General features: G+C 34.3%; 1 protein-coding gene across 1 annotated transcript; it reads left to right on the top strand.

Moving 5' to 3' along the window:
- The first annotated feature begins 15,424 nt into the window (after nucleotides 1-15,424).
- RAD51AP2 (RAD51 associated protein 2) lies at nucleotides 15,425-24,031 on the top strand. Its single transcript, XM_004028870.5, has 3 exons — nucleotides 15,425-18,780; nucleotides 19,848-19,928; nucleotides 23,657-24,031. The coding sequence occupies exons 1-3, from the start codon at nucleotides 15,534-15,536 to the stop codon at nucleotides 23,806-23,808; spliced, it is 3,480 nt and encodes a 1,159-aa protein (XP_004028919.3). The 5' UTR covers nucleotides 15,425-15,533; the 3' UTR covers nucleotides 23,809-24,031.
- Nucleotides 24,032-24,552: the final 521 nt, after the last annotated feature.

The following is a 24,552-nucleotide window of genomic DNA, read 5'->3' on the forward strand; positions in this document are numbered from 1 at the left end:
ATTTCAGACTGGTTTGTTGTATTTTTGATTTTAATGAAAGAAAATTAAAACGAAATCAGTAAAACATCATCCAGATGGCTGGAGTGCAATCGTACAATCATAGCTCACCGCAGCCTCAAACTTCTGGCCTCGTGATCTTCCTGCTTCAGCCTCCCAAGTAGCTAGCACTACAGGCATGCACCCCTATGCCTAACTAATTTTTTAAATTTTTTGTAGAGATGGAATCTGGCCAGGTTGACTAGGTTATTCTTGAACTCCTGGCCTCAAGCAATCCTCCTGCTTTCACCTCCCAATGTGCTTGGATTACACATATATGATTTTATTTGAAAACAAAATTTCACTGCGAATTTTTAATGTTTAAATCACGGAGGGACTAGAAGAGTCATAACTAGAGGTAAAGAGAATTGGAAGAAAAGTTTTTACAATCACATTAGAAGAAATAAACACTTGAACCAGAAAAGTGGCAGTGGAAATGGAAAGTGTATGAATTTGATATTGTTAGAGTAGAATCAACAAAATTTGATACTTGATTATGTATATCAGAGAAGGTAAAGTCAAACGCAATCATAAGATTTGGAACTGGATCATTGGGACAATGGTATTGATTTTAGTAAAAACAGAAATGCAAGTTTGGAGAAGAGGAGAGCAAGAGGATTGACTTAACTGCTGGACATGTTTCTTGCATTTGAAAGGCTATTGGCACATATAGGTGGAGAGGTCCAGCAGACATCAAGAAATTGCAGGGATGGAACTTGGGTGGGAAGTCTGTGCTAGAAATATAGAATTGGTGGTTATTCATGTACAGGTAATGGCTGTAGCCAGAGAATAGGTTTGATTGACAAAGGAGGAGTATAGAGAGAGGAGACAAGAAGAGTAAAACTTAACCACCAAAGTTTAGAAAAAAGGAATTTGGAAGAGTTGCTTTTGCACTTGTTATTCTCCCTACATATTTGTTTGCAAATTCCTAGAAAGCAGTAAGTTTTACTGATTTTAGTATTGTCAAACAGCACTTAGAATATTGTCTGTAAGAAAGTATTTGCAGGATTAAAATGACGATGTGTATTTAACCCAGCTAAAGTAGAACATGGTCTGTTAATAACAAAAATAATAATTTGTTTCAAATATATGCATGCTGGTTAAATTGTTTTAGAAAATGTTAATATTTAACTTGATTAATAACTTTTCATATGCACATGCATGCATATGAACATATATGTGTTTATCATCTATCTATCCATCTATCTATCTAGTTTTTTGTTTTCATATTTGGAGTCTGTAGTAGATATTTTTGGAGGAGTATGCCTAGCCCACAAGTCAATGGTTCCCTTGCCTCCAAAAGGGTCTAAAGAAACAGGTTCCTGACTGCTGTTTGTTCTGGACACTAGAACCTCGCTAGACCAATTGGATTTTTTTCTTATGATTTTTTTTTCTTTTTTGAGGTGGGGGTCTCGTTATGTTGCCCAGGCTAGTCTCAAACTCATACAAAATTCCTGATATCCTTACAAGAGAAAAAACACAGAGACACAGAAAGACACAGGCAGGGAGAATGCTGCGTGACTACAGGGGCAAAGACTGGAATTATGCACAAGCCAGAGAACACCAGAGATTTCCAGCAACAACAAGAAGCTAGAAGTGGTATGGAACAGATTCTCTCTCAGAACCCCCTAAAGAAATCTCCTGATGATACTTTGATTTTAGATTTCCAGCCCCCAGAACTGTGGGAGAATACATTTTTGTTGTTTTAAGCTTCCAAGACTGTGGTATTTGTTACAGCAGCCCTAGGAAACTGGTGTAGAGGACAATTGCATTTAAATACAGCATGTGGGTGTTAGGTTTATAGTAAAGAATATTCTGGCAGTGCAATAATAGAAAGAGTTTTCTTTTCTGCAAATATGCTTCCCCCCCACCCCGGCTTTTTTTACTGTGAAAATTGCCGAGGTTTGAATTAAGAGATGTGGATTCAAAAACTAACTCTGCTTCTTATTAGATGTGGTCTTGGGCAAATTACTTAAGTTCCCTTCATGCCCTGATTTCCTTATTTATAAATTGGGAAAGATTAAAAAGTAGAGATCTATGGTTCACAAATTCAAGATATTGGGCATCTAAGAAATTCTGGATAATAAGTTAATAGTGCTAATTTGCGTCTAAGATGATATTGAGCCAGTTTCTTCCAATGCAAAACTAAACTAAATTCACAGTTTTAGTTTTATTTAAAATAATTTCCTTAGAGACCTTTCATTATTGTTGCTCATGGAAATCGGATTAGGTATACTGATCACAGTACCACTGCTGGAAGTAATTCAAATTCTGCTTAAGATTTGCTAGGCTAGTTTATGGATGTTTGAATAAAATTCAGTATTAATAGCACTGTAATGTTAAACAATATTTTGAAATTAGACTTATATAACACCTTGCCAATGATCCATATAATGTCATTTTTAATGGACTATTTTTTAGAGCAGGTTTAGGTTCACAGCACATATGATGTTTGTAGAAACATTCATTGACTGAATTCTGGTTGTGTAGATTGTAGTACAGTATTAGAAGTTCAAACATGTTGATTGTGGATTGGTTGAAAAATAAGACTAAATAACATTATTTAATATGTTATATATCTTAATATTCATAAGGGACATGTCCTAAGGCTTTCCCGACTCCCCAGTATGTGAATATTACTCTAGGACAAAATTACTTTGTTGGTAAATGGCCGTATTATTGCCTATGAGTATAAAATGAGATGATAAATAACAACAGCAAAGCTACATTCAGCTGCACATACCACATGATCAGCTGACTAAACTTACTAATTTAATTAACTGCAAGCAACAGCTTTATAGTTCCATAAAATTCACATTTGTGCTTTAGCAAAATGACATATTACTACCTGTCATGAAAGCCTTCAGGGTCATTTACAAATAGATACAGCCCAAAGATTAAATCTGTAATGGTTACATTCTATGAAAATCCTGCTACCTGAAAACTTTATGAAAATTTTCATACATCATTGTACAACTTGAAAAATAAGTAGTTGAAACTTGAGAGCATGACCATTTTGAAAGCAGTTTGAATCTGATGGACTAAGGACCATTTTAAATGAACTAAAATTTACTCTTTGGTTTTTATGACTTCAACACTCACTTTTAAAAATAGGCCTTTATTAAGACTTCTAAATAGATTGAGGTTCTTTCTCCCATTATTGAAGATAACAGATCTATCAATCTAAGAGAATGGACCATTAATATTATTATTTATGCTTGTATTATTTTTATCTTAAAAGATATGTGGATAATTTCCCACTTTGGTCTAGAGGAAAGAATACAGTAACTCAATATATGTCTTTTTTTTTTTTTTTTTTTTTTTTTGAGACAGGGTCTGACTCTATTTCCCAGGCTGGATCCAGTGCAGGGGCGCAATCTTGGCTCAAAGCAGCCTCAACCTCTTGGGCTCAAGTAATCTTCCCACCTCAGCCTCCCGAATAGCTGGGACCACAGGCGTGCGCCACCACACCTGGCTAATCTGTTTATGTCTTTAGGGACACCAGTATTCATCTGAGGAGTCAGTGCCTCTTGAAAGCTGCCAAAATAACTTGTAGGATCATTTAAAAACTAATTACAGAAAGCTTTACCCAGGAACATTAAGGGAGTTAAGATAAAATGTTCCTGATGCTGTCAGGTGAGTGTGCTTTTTATTTCCTTCTCAGAATATTTCTTTTTGGTCCTTGCTATAGCAAGGCTTATGCTGTTACTTGGTGACACATTTTATTCAAATAGTGTGAATAAGCGGAAAGGTGCCAAAGATGAATCTCCTGAGATTTATGATAGAATCTTCTCCAGAGAGAAGAGAATTTTACTCTTTGGTAGTTATGTTGACACTCTTGTTCTGTGAGATGAACTGGGAATGGGGCAAGAAACAGGCAGTATCAGTCAGTGATTTCTGATCAGATCCTATGCCTGAAGTTAGATGAATCTGAGCAGGGCAAGATCCTCTCAAAGATCTGACTCACTAAGAGCATGTCCAGACAAAAGTGATCCCCCAACCTGTAGTTTATAGTGTTCCTAGAGCTCCACTCAAATTTGTACCCCAAAATGACGAATTGTACAATGGAATTCCACAGGAAGATTCAGATTACAATGCGATGCTTAATTTGTATAACTGTGAATTTTCTACTTATTCTTTAAGGTCTTGTTTAAATCCCATGAATACTTCCCTGCTTATCTATCCCAGGGTGATATTTTCTTCATTTCAATTTTTAGTAGTCTTAATATGAATGGAATATTCAATGAAATATCACCAGGACACATAGTTCTTCTTTTAGATTTTAGTATCTAATGATATCATAAAGCTACTTATTGCAGAAGCTGCATCTTATATATTTACTTTGTATGATTCAGAATGCTAAGTTCCTGATTCATAATAGAGCTCAACATTATTTGGTTGATTAATTACTCTTTCTTTTTAGCTTTCATTCTCGTGGGTTATTTTTCTATGATTTTACTGTCTAGAAGAATTAACATTCCATTGGAAATTCTGATAATTGGGAATATTATTTTTATAACTTGATAATTTTATTTATAATTCATACTATGATACATAATTCTGCACTTACAGAACCAAAAACAGTAGAAAACAGTTGTTTTTTAGTAATTCTAAAGAGAAAAAAAATTTTAAGTAATTTATTTATTTATTTTTTATTGTTAGTTGACAAATTATGAATGTGATGTTATAGTAAATGTATGCAGAGAAAAGTTGACATGTCCCAACAAGTGATTATATTTCTTAATATATAAGATATTTTATAATATGTTAGAATATACTATGAAAGTATTTAAGAAAAAGTGACTGTGTGTTTAAGTTAATTTTCATGAATATAACATGATTAGATTGATGAATGAAAACACATAAGACTTGACAGGGAATTTCTAGATTTGTATGGCTGGGAACAGTTTTTACAATTGGCAACAGACACTGGAACCATCTTTTGGCAACTAGTATAATCATTTGAAAGCCAAGAAATATGTTTATATTCTTTCTTAGGTACTGGTCCTCCTTTTTTGCTACTGACAAATGAAGGTTGTGCTAGACTTTATTTTATTTTATTCTTTGAGACATGGAATTTTTCTGTTGCCCAGGCTGGGGAGCAGTGGTACAATCACGGCTCACTACATCCTCCGACCTCTCCCGGCCCAAGCAATCCTCCCCTTCAGCCTCCTGGGTAGCTAGGACCACAGCTGCATGCCACCATGCCAGGCTAATTTTTAAAATTTTTTGTAGAGATGGGTGTTCCTATGTTGCTCAGGCTGGTCTTGAACTCCTGGCCTCAAGTGATCCTCCTTCCTTGACTTCCCAAAGTACTGGTATTAGAGGCGTGAACCACTGTGCCTATCTGACTTTATTTTTTCTCTAACTGTTCATTAGGTAGCTTCCCTGAAACTGATCATAGCTTTCCAAGGTCTTGGTAAAAATTTAAATAGTTTTTCCCTCTCATTCTTTTTAAGGAAAATGCCATATATATTTTTATGTTTTAAGAGTGATTGTCTATATGCAGACAATGTTAAAATCTACATGCTACTGATTCAATGATTATTTGTCGCCTACCCGTACTTAAACTAATTTTTGTGAAATTAGTTCCAAAAATCACAAAATTAACACTTACCATATTAATCAATCAATAAAATATCTTCAAGGAGTTTCTGATTAAAAGTATTTAGATGACAACAAACCTGAGTAAAAATTTTGCCAGCTTGCAATATAGTCAAAATGAGACTACATTAAAGCAGGGATCAAAATTTGAAATCATTTTTTAAAACCAAGCCAACCACACTAGTAGAAAGAGGTAAGAGGTTTATTTTTCATCAAGTGTTAAGAGGTTTCTATGCTCACAAAGAATTTATAGGTATCATCTGATAGTATATATAAGTAGAACAGAGTATAAATTATATCATTTTTCCCATGATGATATATAGTTAGAACAATATTAATAGTGGCAAAAAGAAGCTGGGAGAATGCAGTTCTGATGTTTCTGCCCTTCATAACCATGCCAAATCATTTTAATATGCATATGAACATGAAATCATCTGCATTTATAATCCTTATCTGCTGTTGAACTCCATTTATGCTTTTCCAACTAGCAGTCTAGGGCAATAGCATTTTCTTCAATACAATATGTTTAAATTCAGATGCCTCACCCTCATCCTTATGATATACTTTCAGACAAGTTCAACCTCTCTACTCCCCTCTGCCATTAATAATATGTTTATTTTTCTAGTCAACTGGGCTTGAAACCTTGAAATAATCACTGATTTCTTACCCTCAAAGCAGCTGTAACAAAGTTCTAATGAATATTTCTAAAATGTATTATTCCTGTGGTCGATACTACAATACAGGTTCTTAACATTTCTGGTTATATTATTTCAATGTCTTCTAAACTAGACCAATTTCTCCTAGAGACAGTATTCTCTTGCTTCTGGTTCATGCTAAATTGGCTACTATATAAATTTTTCTAAAATGCTATTTACGTATATCATTTTCCTGAAACACACAAATATCGTCTTGTCTGTGGCATAAAGTCCACCTTTTCTTAGCTTTGGCATGCAAGGTTCTGAACACTCTGGCCTCAGCCTCTTTCCCTCCTCTCATCCTTTTTTTCTCTCTGTTCCCTCCCTTCCCTTGTTCCTCCCTTCTTCCTTTCCTCTCTTTTTCTTTCATTCTAAAAATAGGAAACACAGACAGAAAAGGATATCATTCATAAATGTACAACATAATGAATTATCACAAAATGAACACACCACTCAGGTAAAGAAATAGAAGGCTGAAGCATGATAATTTTTGGGATGCGGAGCCCATATTTCTTATGTTCTTTACTACTCTATGTTGGCTGTCAATAGATTTCTGGCCTTCTTAAAATTCTCACTATGATTTCAGTGTAAATTGATACAAGTTTATAGTGTTCATTCCTAAAAGCAATAGAAAAAAATCAAAATAAAACAAAAAGCCTGAATTTTGAGCTTGTTTTCTTGCCAGAGTTTGAAAACCTTTTTCATTAAAAAAAGTGCAAAATAGTTTTGTAATTCTACTGAACCTCTGGCAAATTCAGTTAAGGCACATTTTTTGAGCAGTGCAGTGAGTGTAGTTTTGACTATTGTATATGCAAACTCTTATCCTTTTCTTGTATGCCTTTCTTGTAGAGGGTTTAGGGTTACAGAAAGGGTTAGTGGTGAATGATGCTACATTTCTGTTTCTTGTCTTCTATTTCTCAGTCCCCAATACCAAAGTCTCCTGCAGACATCTGGGATACTTCTTTTGGAGTTTAAACTGGCATATTTTGGTTCCACATTGAAGTTCCTGACAAAGTTTCACCTCGTATTAGTACTTCAACAATGGATAATTATGGTCTGAGGCACTTCGTCTATAAATCAAACTCGGTAGAAGGAGCATTCCCTGCAATGACATGCAGCAATTGAAATAGTCATCTTTTTATTTTTTGGTAATTATTCTACCAGTTTGGAGTGTAAAAGTAGAAAATATGATGCTGCTATTACATTGCTAAGCAAGCAGAAGGATATCCAACACGGAACCACATATAAATTTAAGTGTTCATGACTGCAAGCCTATACCTATTGAAAGACGAGCCTTGTATCCAGAACAGTGATGAGCACATATTCTGTGCTAAGTATCATTTGAATGAATTTTTTTATATGTGTTTGCACCCGACAGAGATTTTATATGCAAAAATAAAAAAAAGAAAATCCTCTGTCCTTTTATGCTTTACTTTTTTTAAAAAAAATACAACACCTGGATTGTTGTAGAGCATATTAACTTAAAATTCTATTTATAATCCCTTGATTCATTATACTACTTATACATTACATATGTAATATATAATATAATTAGCATGGCTTGGAAATATATGCTCATTTTGCTGCTTCTTCTCTTTCTTACCTTTTTGTTTTCCACATACGAGAAGAAGGGTCATATATGTATGTTATCTCTTTACTCCAATCATGATTACTGTGGTTCTGTTCCTGCTTAGCTACACATTATATTCCAAGCCCAGCTGCTGCCTTGTTTGAATGTTTCTTGAAGAAGGCATTGTAACTTTAACCAAGCAGCCCGTATTCTATATCTATGTTTTTCTAGGTTATTGTCCAAGGTGCGGGCCAGATAACTTTTAAGAAAGTCATTTCTAGAGTCCCTCTGAGTGGTCTCCAGAAATTGTGGGATTAGCTTTTGGAAGTTGATATGAAACTACAGTTAAGTGGGTGATGAGCATGAATGACCTCAGGCAAAAATTGCAAAGCAACTTTCTTCTCTATTCATAAGTACTATGTAAAACAAATATTACATATATAATGAGTATGTATCAGATTGCATTTCAAAATTAAACATGTTGATCCTATTTTTTCCCCACATAGGGCATAATTATCTTTGAGAAACTATTAAAAATTAGGGAAAAGGTTATCCTTTAACAGAATTGTGTGACAGCACATTGCAGTACGCACTAATGCCTCTCCCCAATTCCCAGTGTTACATTTCCTTGTCTACTTTCTGAGATTCTTGGCTCTTTTTCTGCTAGACCCCTTCAAATATCTGCTCAAGGGTATCATGGCCTTGGTCACATTTTCTTTCATTAATTCTCCTCTTAAAAGGTCCACTGATGCTAAATTCAGTTATGTGGAATATACCAAACCCATTCATTATAATTAGAGAAATCCTGGGATACATACTACATTCAGGATAGGCAAGTTACTATATCATAATGTCTATTTAGATTTAGTTTTTTAAAATATTGCTCAGTGTCTTCCAGGCCCTTGTTGCTTTTCACCCTGATTGGCCAAGCCTTCTTGTAACCAGATTCCTTGAGTCAGTGGCTTTCGGATTAATTCATCTTTATTCCTACCTCTCAGTTTAATGTTAGAGCTATTTCCCCACTTTCTTTGTCTCTGACAAAACAGAGCTCTATTTTTTGGACCTTAGGTTAAATTTTGTTTCTGGTTGAAACTACTCTCCTGAGGCTTCCTAGATCCTGTTTTACAGGAATTTTTCAATCCTTTCCTCTGTGAAGCCTTCCTTGCCTATTTTGTATAGAATTTATGGAATCCGTCCCCGAATTTTCACAGCATTTATTTTTTACAGTACTTATTTTCTATATCATTCACTTGGTATATCTTCAAGCTGACAATTTAAAAAATGTCTATTGTATGGTAGGTCCCATGCTAAATATTGGAAATATGAAGATAACCAAGTTAACTATCCCAAGTCTTAAAGAGCTAATAATTTAGTGTAAGAGATAGTATGTTACAACTAATCTCTATATAATTTTATAAGTATGCAATAGATGTCTGAAATGTTATGGAAACATGGATGAATAATTGATTAGTATGGAAATAAAAGGAAGTTTTACAGAAAACTATAGGCTTATAGGAATTAAATGAATGAATATAACCTTTAAGACTCAGCTTTTGGACACCATTTCTTCCTGAAAGTCTCCCCTAAGTCTCCAGACTACATTTGATCCCCTTTCTTCAGTGGCTAGATATAACTTTACTGTAGCGCTTATCCTATTATACTGAAATAAATTCTATAAGTCTGTCTCCCTACTGTACTCTAAATTTCTGGGAAAAAGACTGTGTATTATTTTGGATTCCTGATACTTAACCCAATGCTTGCTGAATAATAGATGCTCAATAAATGTCTTTTGAACTGAACAACAAAACAACAAAACACATTAATGTTTGGAAATTGCAAGTAGTTTTGTGTGGCAAATTGTGAGAGGCACAGGAGAGGAGAGTGAAGTGGCTGAAGATAAGGCTGAAAAATAGCTAGGACAGTTGTGAACAGCCTGATTAGGCAATGTATTGTTGGTTATCCTTTTATATGCATATTTCTTGTTAGAATGCATTCTTTAGAGACAAGGATTAAATCTTACATGTCAAAATATTTCATTCAGCATCAGGCACAGATCCTTGCACATAATAGATGTTCAGCAAATCAAAGGAGAGTTAAATCATCACATGACAGCATCCACTTAAAAGTACTTTGAAGATTATATTATGATTCAATGATCATTCATTGATAGTAGGCAGTGGCTATACTCTGTCCTAGATAATGATAGAGGGAGTATTCTTTTGATCCATTGTTTTCCTGTGAACAGAACCTATGTGCATTCTGAAATCAGGAAACTATAAACAAACTTAAAATATTAAATAGCTACTTTTTTGTATATGTTAAGTTTTGGACTCTCCATTCATAAAGAAGTATCAAATGAGATGAAAACTAACTACCACGAGCTTCTTTTATTTTTAAATGAGGTTTTTGCATATGTCCTGGCATCAAATATAGAGTCTATTGAATTGCTTGACTTTGATATTAGCTAGACAAACTGCCTGGCTCACTACAGCTATAAGCTTGTAGTAAGAATTGACTTAGATAGTATGAATAATATAAATTACTATTGAAACATAAGACAGAGTTTGATGCTGTACTATGCTGGTAACTGTTAACAACTGGTTTTCTAGAAAAAAAAAAAAGCTCTGATCTGTAGCATATGCTGATTTCAGTGATATAAATACTTCCATTATTAGCCGTTTACAGTGATGTAAATACTTCCAAACTACCCACGTGAAGTTACTGAAATACACAGTTGGGAAGAGATGCTAACAATCAACTCTTCTGAATCTGTAAGAGCCAGCTCAGCACACTATGAGTTTGATAATAACTATTGTAATTAAAAATGTTTTTAAATGGACATTGACTGGGTGCCCAGGACTCTTCTAAATGCTTCTTTATATACTGTATTTCATTTACTTTACCCAGCAACCTATGAGGTAGGTTCTATTTTTTAATTCCTATTTATGGGAATCTGTGTCTGAGAAAAACTAAATAATTTGCTCATATTACACATCAAGGAATGAGTGGACTATAGATTCAAAAACTTAGTTTGATTCGACTCTACTCCTCCAACTACTACTCAATATTTCTTTCAGGATATAAAATTAAATTATGTTCAGCATAGTTTTCATGTTAAATGTATTTTTTATCTAATGTCAATATATGTAATTCCTTGAAAATTTTAAGTAAAAGATAGCTATATAAATTTGCCATGTCCAACTAAATATTTATGTGACTAAATTCAGGAAAAAAACTACAAAAGGAGGAAGTAATCTAAGTAATTTTAAGTTTATATGATTAGAAAAAGACATTTTGTCCTCTCAAAACCTTGAAAAGATTTTTACGAAAGTCTAATTGGAAAGAACTCATAATTGTTTTTAAAAAAGGTGTTATTTGCAATTGCATGGATTCTAATAAAAAACAAACTCTTGCTTTATTTCAGCGACAGGGTTCTTAAATTGTTACTGAAGTTTATTAGAGTATCAAATGGATGTTGTAAATAGTGAAACATTCCACCTGTTTTTCCAATACTTAGAGCTCAGGAAAAAGGTTATTTCTAATTAGCTAAGTAAGCACAACATATAATAACATAATAATGAGGAGAAATTTAGAAGTTAAAAAAAAGGTTAGCAAATAAAACTGTAGGGGTCTAAAGATGATTGTAAACTTTGGATCACTGCAGAAAACTTTCCTAAGTAAGACCTGCCACTATGCTTTAAGCAAACGAAGCAGGATATGGCCTAGACTGAAACTGCGAAGGGCTTTATACATTTAAGGGATGGCAAGAAGTTAAGTGCTGCAGGAAAGTAAGTTGTGTTGTGGGAGTAGATGTGGAAGCTGAAAAAAACAGTTTAGAACTGAACTATGAGGAACTTTCTATGTCAAATTAAAGTCTGTATTTTATTCTGAAGGGCATCAAAGGTTAAAAGAAGTTCTTAAGAAAGTAACAAAATGATTAATATTCTATTAAGAAAAAACCTTTTGTAATGGTATTGGGCAGAAGTTGAGAAGAGACTAGTAAAATGAAGACTGGTTTATTACAATATTCTCAGAAAGAGATAATGAGGGATTGAAATAAAGATGATACATTATGGATAAAAGGGGGATTAATTTCAGGGTCATATTTGATGTAAAATCAACAAGATTTGATGAATGTCTATGTAGGGGATGCATTTTGGGGAAATAGTAAAAAAAAGAGAAAAAGTTAAGGATAATACTGAGAGTTTTAGTTTAGGAGACTGGATAGATGATGATGTCATTAATGAACATTGAGGACAAAAAGGTGGTTTACAGTTTAAAGCATTTGCACATATGTTATCACATTTAAGATGATATTTATGTTACAAATTACCATTATTGCGCTGATAAAAACTTAATCTTATATGCAAATAAATGTACACAGTATCCTGATTTTCTTATTTTCCCCTAGTGCTTATCATTGACTTGATGAAAAGTGCTATTTGTGTTATTTATAGCCATATTTATTTTAAATATTTTTAGTAAGTGATGATGTTTTCCTTTCTAACTGCTGTATTTAAATATTTTTGTTGGTGGTTCTTTTAACTGTTTGAAATATATTTTATTATCTTTCAGTTTGAAACAAACTTTTAGATTTAGCATATTTATTCACTTCTTACATGATTTATTAAAAGAAGTAAAAGGGAAAAACTGTCTTGTCATATTTCTGGTTCTATCATGAAACATAAATGATGCTAAAACCACTAATATTTGAAGTCCATTTTGAACTCCTATGGTGTTATAGCTCAGCATAGTTTTCATGTTAAATGTATTTCAACATGATTATAAAAGCAAGTCTCTAACGTATAAAACTAAAGCAAAATAACACAAAAACAAGAAACTTAAGGCACTTTCTTGTCAAGACACCATGAATCCATTTGAGTTGGTAAATGAGTATTAACCATGGAGTAATTTCATTTCTTCTAATTAACTGAGGTACTTAGAGGCACTGGGGATACAAAAATTAATAAATCCTTGTCCTGATTAATGGAGCCTAGTGGAGGGGACATATAAACAACTCAATACAATAAAGACATTTTAAGTGTTCTACAGTTAGAAATAAATTGCTATAGGAAACAGATGACGATGCAAGTAATTCTGCCCAGGGATTGGCTACAGCAGGGAGGAGGAAGAGAAGCTTTCACCGTAGAGGTAACTTTTGAGTAGGGCCATTTAAGGCTTAATAAGAATTTGCCAGGAGGAGAAATGAAGGGCTTTGAGAACATACATAAAAGCAAGAAAATAAACATTCTGGTGTAGGCAGCATGGGGGCAAATTGTTTAAAAAAAAAAAAAAGCTGAAAGAGTTAAGTAGGACCTAGTAGTGAGGATGTGACATACTATGCTTAAGGACATTAGACTTGATATTGATATTGAGTAAATTTCTGATTTAACTCTAATAGGAGATTGTGTCATATCTTCAGTATGGGGTTTATCTCATGAACTCATTAATCCTTTTATTCATTCAGAGTTGAACTATAAGAAGACACCACGCTAAAAGAAATCAGATAGATGCTGTCTTTAAAGCTCAGTTTACTGTTATTAAGGAAGCTAAGAACTTCAAAGGAAGGGTTGGGTAAAGTGATATAGAAAAATGTGACATTTGAAATGGGCTTTGAGGCATCAGTAAGATTTGGACAAGTCTTATTTATATTTTGATTATGATGAGTTGAAGACATAATTTTTTGCATTTCTCACTTATAACTGGTTCATTTTCTAGGTGGCATTTAAAAAAACAAAGGAAAAACCCCACATAAATAGTGGTTTCAATAGGCATTGTTTGAAATGGCAGTGGCCATTAGTATAATGTTTAAATAAGTAAATGCAAGAAAACACTCTTTTTTTGGTCTTTATGGCTGTAAGTTTCTTCAGGATAGAGAAAATAACTATACATTTCTGTATCTTGGAGTCAAACAATTGTTGAGTTACATGTAATACTTCTGGGTTTTATTTGAATTTTAATCCTTAAACAATGTAGAGTTGTTAAATAATGACGTGATGGAGATATAAAAAAAATGTGCTCTTGGGCAAACTAGTAAGATGAAGAAGTAATCAAATATCAAGTTACAGATCAATCTAGACTAGAAATCACAATCAATGGCATTTACTTTACAGATTTAAAAAGTCTTGGTCCTAATATCACACTAGTGCACCAATTATATACACCTTAGCTATACAAGTCACCCCTTATGGGCTAAAACAGAATGGATTAGAAAAGAATATAGGTTTGTGGAAAATCTGGGATAGAAAAGCAATAGAACATAAGATACACAGAAGTAGAACTTGGAGAATTCACTGATGTGGAATCTGAACCACTGCCACATTCTTATTTATAGTGTTAATGAAGTGCTTCTGCTGCAAGGCTTTCTACAAATTTAAGTAAACATTTCTCTAGAGGAATTTACACTGAAGTAATCACAATGTATCTAAGAGTATTTAAAAGACATGAAACTGGTGAACATCTTATTACCTAAAGTAGAAGGCTAGTTATATATTGCCATCTATGCCATGGGAGGGTTCTGAAGTTAGGATTCTGGTTGCATGTTATTGTAGTTATTATAAATTTTAGCATAAAATGTAATATAAAACATACCAAGCTTGAAACAACCACCAAGGGAATCGAGGTGTTTATTACTGAGCACTAGTTACATGTTTCTTAAGAAACATATAATAATAGTAAACATTTTGAAAAACATTTTCTTCTTAATGATTATAGAATTCACAAAAACCAGAATTGACTGGAAATCATAAATGATTCTCAAAGCAGGAAAAAAAAAAACAAGAAATGGCATCTAAAAATTTGTTAGTAGGTATGAGTCAGACCTGTATTATTATGTTTACACTAAATGGGGTAGTTCAAACATTTAATATTTTATCTCTAAATAATTTTATCCACAATATTTGAGAAGAAATCCCCACAGCACATAGTAAACTATTTTTTTTTTAGTCTTAAGTGAAGAATAATAATTATCCGGATAATAATTTCCACACATTTTTCCCTCAGATAGACTGGTAAGTACTGGTGGCTTTTTTCCCCCAAACACACTTTATTAGTGAAGTGGAAATATTAATATGATCTTAAGTGACGCTGGAAGGATTAAAAAGTTTTTCCATACACAGAGAGATTTGGTCTGGTGCTGACAGAACTACACTATTTTACTGGCGAGTCACTCGAGCCGTTGTGGAGATGCCATTTCTGAGGTAAACAAAATTTTAGAATTTAGAAAATAAAGTTGTTACCATTCACAAATTTTTTTTTTGTAAGTGAGAGATTCTAACTTTTCCCCTTCGTTCTACCACAGGGAAAAAAGCATTTAGACTCTCTACAGTCGTGGCATTAGAAAAAGGCGCTAAAAATAGACAATGTAACGGCCCAGGGTGCTCCGACCTTCAGTGGTGAGACAACCGGGGCGCGTGGGTGGGGGCAGGGAGAGGAGGGACTGAGGGAGGCGGGGCGGGGCTGAGGCTGGGGCTGTGGAGGGGCGGATTCGGGGTGGGGCAAACCCTGAGATTAGGCTAAGGCCAGGTCTTGAGGGGCGGGTCAGGGGCGTGACCAGAGCGGCCCGGAACCGCCTATTAAAGGATTGGAACCCCGCCGGGACCTGGGACAGATCCTTTCCATTCGCTGTCATGTCTCTCCCTCAGCCTACGCCGCGGATGGCTGAGCTCAGAAAGCCTACCTCCTCTTTAACGCCTCCTGAGGACCCGGATTCCCAACCACCCAGTAGCAAGCGGCTCTGTCTTGAGGAGCCTGGAGATGTCTTAAAGGCGGGCTGGCGACTGCCTCTGGTGCCTCGCTTGTCTGAGGCGGAAAAAGTCTGGGAGTTGTCCCCTAGACCCTTCAAGGGACTCCTTGTTTCAACGAATGCTCTTTTCGATAACTCCACAGACTCGTGTGTGGAGAAATCAGTCAGTGGGAAGCAGATATGTAATCTGGAATGCTCAAATCTCAAATTCCAAATGAGTAGCTGTTTGCAGTCTCCCCCCTCACAAAGTCCTGATTCTGATTTGAGGGCTTCAGGAAGGTCTGAGGCAGGACTGCATGACAGAGAGGCTTTCAGTGTGCACCGCAGTAATAGCTCCAAAGCAGGGGTTAGTCAACTTCTGCCTAGCACCTCTATACACGATATACATGGAATTAGAAATGAGAATCGAAAACAACAGTTTGTCCAAGGAAGAGACAATGTTCACAAAGAAAATCCATTTTTAGATGTTACCTTTTACAAGGAAACTAAATCACCATTTCATGAAATTAAGAACAGATGTAAAGCTAACAGTGTTATGCCATCAAATAAAAGAGAAAATAACATTTCATCATCTGTACTAAAAATATCAAAATCTCAAAACCAGCCCAGCTTGGAAATTGCCAAACCTAGCTATTTTAGAGATAGCGGCACAGTAAGTGTCCCTCAGTTTCCAATGGACTTAAATAGCAAAATGTCCTCTGTCTATTTAAAGGAAATAGCGAAGAAAAAGAATGACAAAAAAGAGGCATATGTTAGGGATTTCACAAACATTTACTGGTCCCAAAATAGACCTGATGTTAAGAAGCAAAAGTTACAGAATGATAAAAAAACTGTAGAAGCGGAAAACATTTTTTCCGAATGTTATGAAAATGACTACCCATCACTCAGCAGCCAAAATACTTGTAAGAGAAAAGACTTGATCAGTTCAAACTACTGTAACTGCAGTAGTATCCAGTGTAATGTAAGAGACTCTAGAAAGAATTTCGCTATACTAGAAAATGCAAATTGGGAGGAAGCAGAATGTCTGGACAGTTACATACTTACCAGGTTGGAAAAATCTCAAAACTGGGACTGTAACGTTAGACACATTTTGAGAAGAAATAGAGGAAATTGTTGGATTATAAATAATTGCAAGACTAAATGTGAAAATATGAAAAAAACTGAAGAAAAATGGAATTGGCTATTATTATTAGAAATGGACCTTTTAAGCAAGGAAGATTACCACTGTGCAAAAGTCATCAATGCATATGAAGAACAATCAAAGCTTCTCGTAAGAGAAATATTAGGTAGTCAGACAGCTTTAATAACGACTGTTTGGCTAAATGGTAAAGGAGAAAATGATAATACTCTACAGTTGAGATACAATACTACACAAAAAGTCTTTCATGTGAACAACCCTTTTGAAAGTTTCATTATAGAAATTTTTTATTTCCATAAAAGTATTTCAGGAAATAAAAAAGATAATAGTATTTTAACCTGCTATAACATTTTGAAGTGTAAAAAGCAAATTGGTATAATTAGTATTCAAAATCTAATAACCAGAAACATGAATACAAATATAAAGAATGGAATTTTAAGCATATGTTTACAAGATAGTGTTTCAGAACCTTTAGATATTCTATTGAAAACTAACATAGCTTTTTTGCTCAATAACTTTGACTCTTTAACAAGAATTGAAAATGATTTGGAATTAGAAGAGGAATGCATTTTCACGTGCATGCTTTATTTGAAGTATCCAAAAAATATAGTGGAAAATCATACTGCATATCTAGTAAAGATTTTAACTTCTTCAAGACTATTAGAAGATAATATGAAACCTATGTTAAAGAAAAGGAAGTTATTTAGAACTGAACAAGTTTTTGAAAAGTCTAAGAAAAAACCCATTAATTCCTTCAGTATGACAACTCAAAATACAGGTTTTCCAATTTTTGAAACATATGAAAAAATTCCTCTTTTAATGGGCTTTGATGACATGGACGAAATTTCTTTAATAAGAGAAATTACTTGTCAGAATATGAGTTGTCCTCAACAAGTTGTGAATATGGAAAATTGGGCTCACTATAATTCTAGTACTGTTAAAACACATGGTAATTCTTGTCCTCAATTTATACAGAACAACCAAGGATACCCTAATGAAAATTTTTATGAAGTAAATATGCACAGCCAAGATTTAAATATGGAAAGAAAACAGGGACATAATAAGATCAGTAGCTTTGATTGTGAGCACATATTTGAAGATGTCTGCAATGTTAGGCAACAGGCCATACCAGCAAGCCACAACATAATACATAATGAAGAGACCCATACCACTTCTATAACTCAAGTACTAAATTTTTGGAACTTGCTAAGTGAAATAGAAGAAAAAAAATATGACTTAATTTTGAAAGAGGAAGTAAAAGCCACAGCTGAAAGTTTAACAAATAGTTTCCAAGTTCACAAAGATACTAAGATAGAAAAGGAAGAGAAAGATAGTTTTTTTCCAATGGATGACATGTTTTCTGTACAGTCAGTTTCATTAATAAGTAAGGAAGTAAATGTGGAAGAAAATAAATATGTTAATCAAAATTATGTAACAGATACAAATGAATATGAGAGTATTTTGCCAGAAAGGGAGATAGCTAATTCAAAGGATTTTCATAGAAAGAATGACTCTGCATTATATATTAATCATCAATTTGAAACTGGTCTGAGTGAAGGGAATGGTGAATGTTTTCAGGACTTAGCTGCTAAATATTTATCAACAGAAGCTCTGACAATAGTAAAAGATTTTGAGATGAAGAGAAAATTTGACTTAGTACTTGAAGAACTTCGTATGTTTCATGAAATTAGTAGGGAAAATGAACTTCTAAGCACTGTGGAAACAAACAATGGGCAAGAAAATTACTTTGGAGAAAATGATGCTGAGAAGGTAAAAATGGAGATAGAAAAAGATTTGAAAATGGTTGTGGTCAACAAAATACATGCATCTTCCTCGTTCCATGATACTATAGCAGGTCCTAATATGCGCAAAAGTCACCAAAGTTTATTTAAATGGAAAACTGTACCCAATAATAGAGAACAGGAAGTTCCTAATGAGAGTTGTTATCCAAGTAGATCAGAGGAAGAATTACTTTACTCTACTTCTGAGAAAGGTATGAAATTCATTTTAGAACATTATTTCTCATGCTAGAAAAATTACTGCTTTTTTCTGTGTAGGCCAAATGTATAATTTTGACAACAAAGAAGGAAGGTAGAGATAAAATGCAAGACAGTGTTTATTGATGCACACTATTTTCTTTCTTTTTTTTTTTTTTCCAGCAAGAAGCCATAGCTTTATTTATGACAGAAACAATACAAATTTCAAAGCAAGCTGCAGTTACTCCTTGGAAACACCAAAAAAAAAAAAAAAAGTTGTTTTCATACGGTTACATTGTTAATTCCACAATAGCATTTACCATATCATTACTTGTACTTCAGGGCTCAGACTGCCTTTGCTCTCAACACATTTACTTCTCGCATGACCAATTCTATGTCCTTAACTTCTTTTTTTTGAGACAGAGTCGAGCTCTGTGGCCCAGGCTGGAGTGCAGTGGCGCAATCTCGGCTCACTGTAACCTCTGCCTCCTGGGTTCAAGTGATTCTCCTGCCTTAGCCTCCAGAGTAGCTGGGATTACAGGTGCCTGCCACCACACCCAGCTAATTTTTGTGTTTTTAGTAGAGATGGGGGCTTCACTGTGTTGGCCTGGCTGGTCTTGAACTCCTGACCTTGTGATCCACCCCCCTCGGCCTCCCAAAATGCTGGGATTACAAGCGTGAGCCACCGCGCCAGGCCTTATGTCCTTAACTTCTACACCTGTTTCATCAACCTCTTCCTCTTCACTCTCCTCTTGTACAGTTGGAGTCTGTGTGTTTTCTTGAATGTTTGAGACAGCTTCACCTTGAACTTTGACACAGCTTCACCTTGAACTTTGAATTTCTCAGCAGCTGCTAGCTGGGTGCACACTATTTTCTCATAAAGATGTATTCAAATGTTCAATAATATACTGAAGTTGAAGGAAACAAGTTAATTTTAAAAAGGAGCTTTGAAGAATCCTACTTCATTTTTCTAAATATTAGGAGCCAACTGAAGGAAATATTTCTGAAAATATAATTTGTTTATACCGTTAATATTTTATATAAAAGTTACTTTTTGCTGTAACATATCACTCTTTATTTTCAGATTGTGAAACACCTTTACCTAAAAAACCTGCTTTTCTCCCTGATGAATGTAAAGAAGAATTTAATTATTTATTGAGAGGAGGTAACATTGTGGTTACTTTTTAGGATAACTTCTAAGATGATTATTGCATTATGGTATTTTTAGTATGAGGAAAGTATAGATATGTTGTTCAAAATAAATACAAAGTTTTAGCACCTTTTAAGAGCATTAATATTATACTGATAAATTCTAATAATTAAAAATTTGGTAACAGTTAAAATGCTATTTAGAATATTATTGGGAAATGCGCTCTGCAAAACTACATTCAGATATTTGTATTGATGTATTAAAGTGACTATATGTTAAGTGTTGCATATGCCTAGTTTACACATCTAATAGAGATGTGTAATAGGGACCATGCTCTCTGATAGAGAACATGCTCTATGCTTCTCATTGTTATGAAGCTTTTATATGGACATTTTATTATGTGAATAAAAAATATTTGCCATTTAGTCATGTCAACATGATTTTTGACTGATGTTTATACTTTTGATTACATTAAAAATACAACTAGGCCAGGCACGGTGGCTCACGCCTGTAATCCCAGCACTTTGGGAGGCTGAGGTGGGCGGATCACGAGGTCAGGAGATCAAGACCATCCTGGCTAACACGGTGAAAACCCATCTCTACTAAAAATAAAAAAAATTAGCCAGGCATGGTGGTGGGCACCTGTAGTCCCAGCTACATGGGAGGCTGAGGCAGGAGAATGGAGTGAACCTGGGAGGCGGGGCTTGCAGTGAGCCTAGATTGAGCCACTGCACTCCAGCCTGGGCGACAGAGTGAGATTCTGTCAAAAAAAAAAAAAAAAAAAAAAAAAGCACACACTAAAGAAAAATTAAACAACTAACCTTATCTTTTGCCCAATAGATCTACAGTATCAGAATAAAACACAGTATGTCTAACACTCATTCCACCTTGTGGTACCAAGGGTGTAGGGTAGGGGTAGGATTGAAATTATGGAACTAGGCAAAGTTATAATCCGGTCAGAAATTTCTGGTATTATACAACAAGGTTAGATCTAAAAAGAGTAACATTGCAGGTTAAATATATTCACTAAAACATCTTAAGTCATGCATCATGTCTCAAAACATTTTTTCTGCATTCTCATAATCAGTAGAATGTTACCTCTGATACTTTTATTGTCACCTCAGAATTGTATCTTTTCCTCTTAGCTTACAATGAAATAGTTTTAAAAATTAATCAAAACATTGGAAGATCAAAAGCCCACAGGTAGTCTCTTCTCCCCGGGATGAAGGAAATAACTGATGGAACAATACTCCATGAGTCAAAAAGTAGTATGGCAAGAATTAGCCTGAAAAGGATAGGGTTTGCTTCTTCTAGGGCAGAAAGAAAGGAAGAAATTGGCTTAGCAATATATTTTGATATAGAATAAAGGAAGATTAGGAGTATATCCTCATGCTGTCATTGTGATTATAATTGTGATAATAATATGGATGTAGGAGGAAGATAAAGTATGTGTGCACACTGGAAAAGCAATCATTACATTTGTTTGAAATATCTAAACCCATATAACAATGTGATTCTGCCTTCACAAGTTAAAATGACATGTTGTGAAATGTCAAAAATAATGTATGAATTCAGCCAGAATTATTTAATACTATGTTAGGAAGTAGATTCACTTTCAAAGGGTACAAAAGTTGAATGATCTTCCTGAGGCTTGTTAAAATCCACAGTGTAAGAGAAAAGTTGGAAGATACTGGGGAATGGGGTTAATATGAACGGATTTTACTGATCTGCCTAGTTAGAGTGGTTGCCTGCTTATACACTGTCATTTTAAAGGCATCAGAAAGATCCCAGTTATCCTGAAAAGTTTTGATACACACCCACCTGCCATCATGATGCCTCTTCTCTTAACGTTTCCGTTGACTACTAAATGTCTTCAATGGATCCCTTCTCTCTTTCCATCTCTCTCTTCTCTCTGTGGTGTGAAGGCAAGTACAGTATTGAAATTATTTTGAGCACATGTTGTATGCCAACCAGCCAGTTCACTGGCGCTTTATATATCATTTAGACCAATGGAGGAGGATCTTGTGATTCAACAATGTTGTCTTATTTAAACAATCCCTTTGTGTTTCAAAGTTTTTGTTTTTGTTTTTGTTTTATTATACTTTAAGTTTTAGGGTACATGTACACATTGTGCAGGTTAGTTACATATGTATACATGTGCCATGCTGGTGCGCTGCACCCACTAACTCGTCATCTAGCATTAGGTATACCTCCCAATGCTATCCCTCCCCCCTCCCCCCACCCCACCACAGTCCCCAGAGTGTGATGTTCCCCTTCCTGTGTCCATGTGATCTCATTGTTCAATTCCCACCTATGAGTGAGAATATGCGGTGTTTGGTTTTTTGTTCTTGCGATAGTTTACTGAGAATGATGGTTTCCAATTTCATCCATGTCCCTACAAAGAACATGAACTCATCATTTTTTATGGCTGCATAGTATTCCATGGTGTATATGTGCCACATTTTCTTAATCCAGTCTATCATTGATGGACATTTGGGTTGGTTCCAAGTCTTTGCTATTGTGAATAATGCCGCAATAAACATACGTGTGCATGTGTCTTTATAGCAGCATGATTTATAGTCCTTTGGGTATATACCCAGTAATGGGATGGCTGGGTCAAATGGTATTTCTAGTTCTAGATCCCTGAGGAATCGCCACACTGACTTCCACAATGGTTGAACTAGTTTACAGTCCCACCAACAGTGTAAAAGTGTTCCTATTTCTCCACATCCTCTCTGTTTCAAAGTTTTTAAAAGATCTAGCAATAATGTATTTTTCTTTAACCTTTAATAATTAATTTTCTAATTTTAATATTGAATCGAGTATAATAAACTGATTTTATCTATTTTGTGTTGTTTTTCTCCCTGTTTATTATACATGTAGCTTAATTCTGTATTCTACTTCATTAAAGTTTACATAGATACATACAGATTCTTTTTGGTTCAGGTTAGTGAAAATCATACTGCTAACCTTTTGTCAGATTTAACATTTGATTACACTGTTTTTAGTATAACAGGCTATTATATTGAGGTCATACTGATTCAATAAAGTTTGATTTACATTTTTGGTTTTACATATGTACCCCACAGTTTGGTTTTGCATATGTACCCCACCGTTTATTTAAAAAACCCTGAAAGTTAGAGATATTGTATTTTATTTTCAGAGGTAGTTGATTTTACATAACTGATTTAGTAACAGATGTATGTATCTCCATGAACTGTTTTGGACATCTTCGAAAATGATATAGTATAATGTTAAAGAACAACTTCCAACTCAGAGCCCTCTATTGATGCATAATAGATGGAGTGCATTTGTGTTCTATTATTGACAATAACCTCCATTAGAAACCAAACATAACCATTAACCGTACAGCACAGTTGTTTAGCTACCAATAGAAAAAATGACCTGGTGTTTAAAGCCACAACATCAAGTTGGCTTTAAAACCTATATGGTTTTGTTGTGATTGTTGTTAAGTTAGACTGCCTGATTGGAATGCTGACTTTATTTAGTTGCTATATTTTATGGGGCAAGTTACTTAACTTTTTGTGCTTATGTTTTTCATATTTTAAAACTGGAGCTAGAAATAAGTAAAATAATGCCTTTAAAGTATAGTGCCTGGCACATAAATAATAAGTGCTCAGTAAGTATTCAGTAAATGTTGCTAATATCATGATTAGAAGTAAAGATTTTTAGGCATAGAAACTATTGATAATTTTTACTCTTTTATTGTCTTATATTTTTAGGTAGTCACTTTCCACATGGCATTTCAAGAGTACGACCGCTTAAGACATGCAGTAGGCCAATCAGGATTGGTTTGTCAAGAAAAGCAAGGATTAAACAACTTCATCCTTATCTGAAACAAATGTGTTACGGAAACTTAAAAGAAAATTTTTGACTTTCATATTTCAAAACATTTTACAACATCTAGAAATGTTTTGTTTTCTTTGGATATATGTTCTTCCAGCTTGGGGGTTTGGGGCTTGCTTTATTATAAAGTGGAGAAGTTTTTTTTTTGAGTGTATAAATTATTGTATTACCTTTCAAAGTTATAAAATATTTTATGGATTTTATATCATATAAAAATGTACACATTAAAGGCGTTTCATTATTGGATAAAACATGTTGACTTATTATTTTTCATGATATATGCATACAATCCTTTTGTGGAGAAAATTGATAGCCTTTATTTTCTTAAAAGGATCTGTGGCTCATAATGAACTACAGTTCTAATCCACTTCCCCCGTTTTTCAGGTGAAAAAATGGAGGCACAGAGAGGATGAATAAGCTTTTCAAGGTCACAGCGTTTGTATTAAGATTGGAATAAAGGCTCTCTCCTCTGTAACATTCTTTCCTACTTTTTTCTGCGTTCACTTTCTAATCTTTATTTTTTCTTCCAGAGTCTATCTTTGATCCCAGAGCAGAGTTATGATTATGTAGTTAATACTTATTATTAATTTGTTCATTCATGGAACAAATCTACTGTAATACCCTACTATTGTCTTAGGCTTAGTGATAGAATAAAGAAGACATGTGTAAGACTTTGCCTTATGGAGCTTACTTTCTATGCTTGACATTGGTAGAAAAATGTAGGATATACATAATTTATTTATTTATTTATTTATTTTATTTATTTATTTTA

Source organism: Gorilla gorilla, chromosome 12 (genome assembly GCF_029281585.2).
Source record: "Gorilla gorilla gorilla isolate KB3781 chromosome 12, NHGRI_mGorGor1-v2.1_pri, whole genome shotgun sequence".
Classification (NCBI taxonomy): domain Eukaryota; kingdom Metazoa; phylum Chordata; class Mammalia; order Primates; family Hominidae; genus Gorilla; species Gorilla gorilla.

Bases quoted from the DNA above. Each gene is read 5' to 3' on its own strand.
- RAD51AP2 (XM_004028870.5), top strand. From the start codon at position 15,534: ATGTCTCTCCCTCAGCCTACGCCGCGGATGGCTGAGCTCAGAAAGCCT. The intron at 18,781-19,847 runs GTATGAAATTCA...CTTTATTTTCAG, and splicing joins TTACTCTACTTCTGAGAAAG to ATTGTGAAACACCTTTACCT. The intron at 19,929-23,656 runs GTAACATTGTGG...TTATATTTTTAG, and splicing joins TAATTATTTATTGAGAGGAG to GTAGTCACTTTCCACATGGC.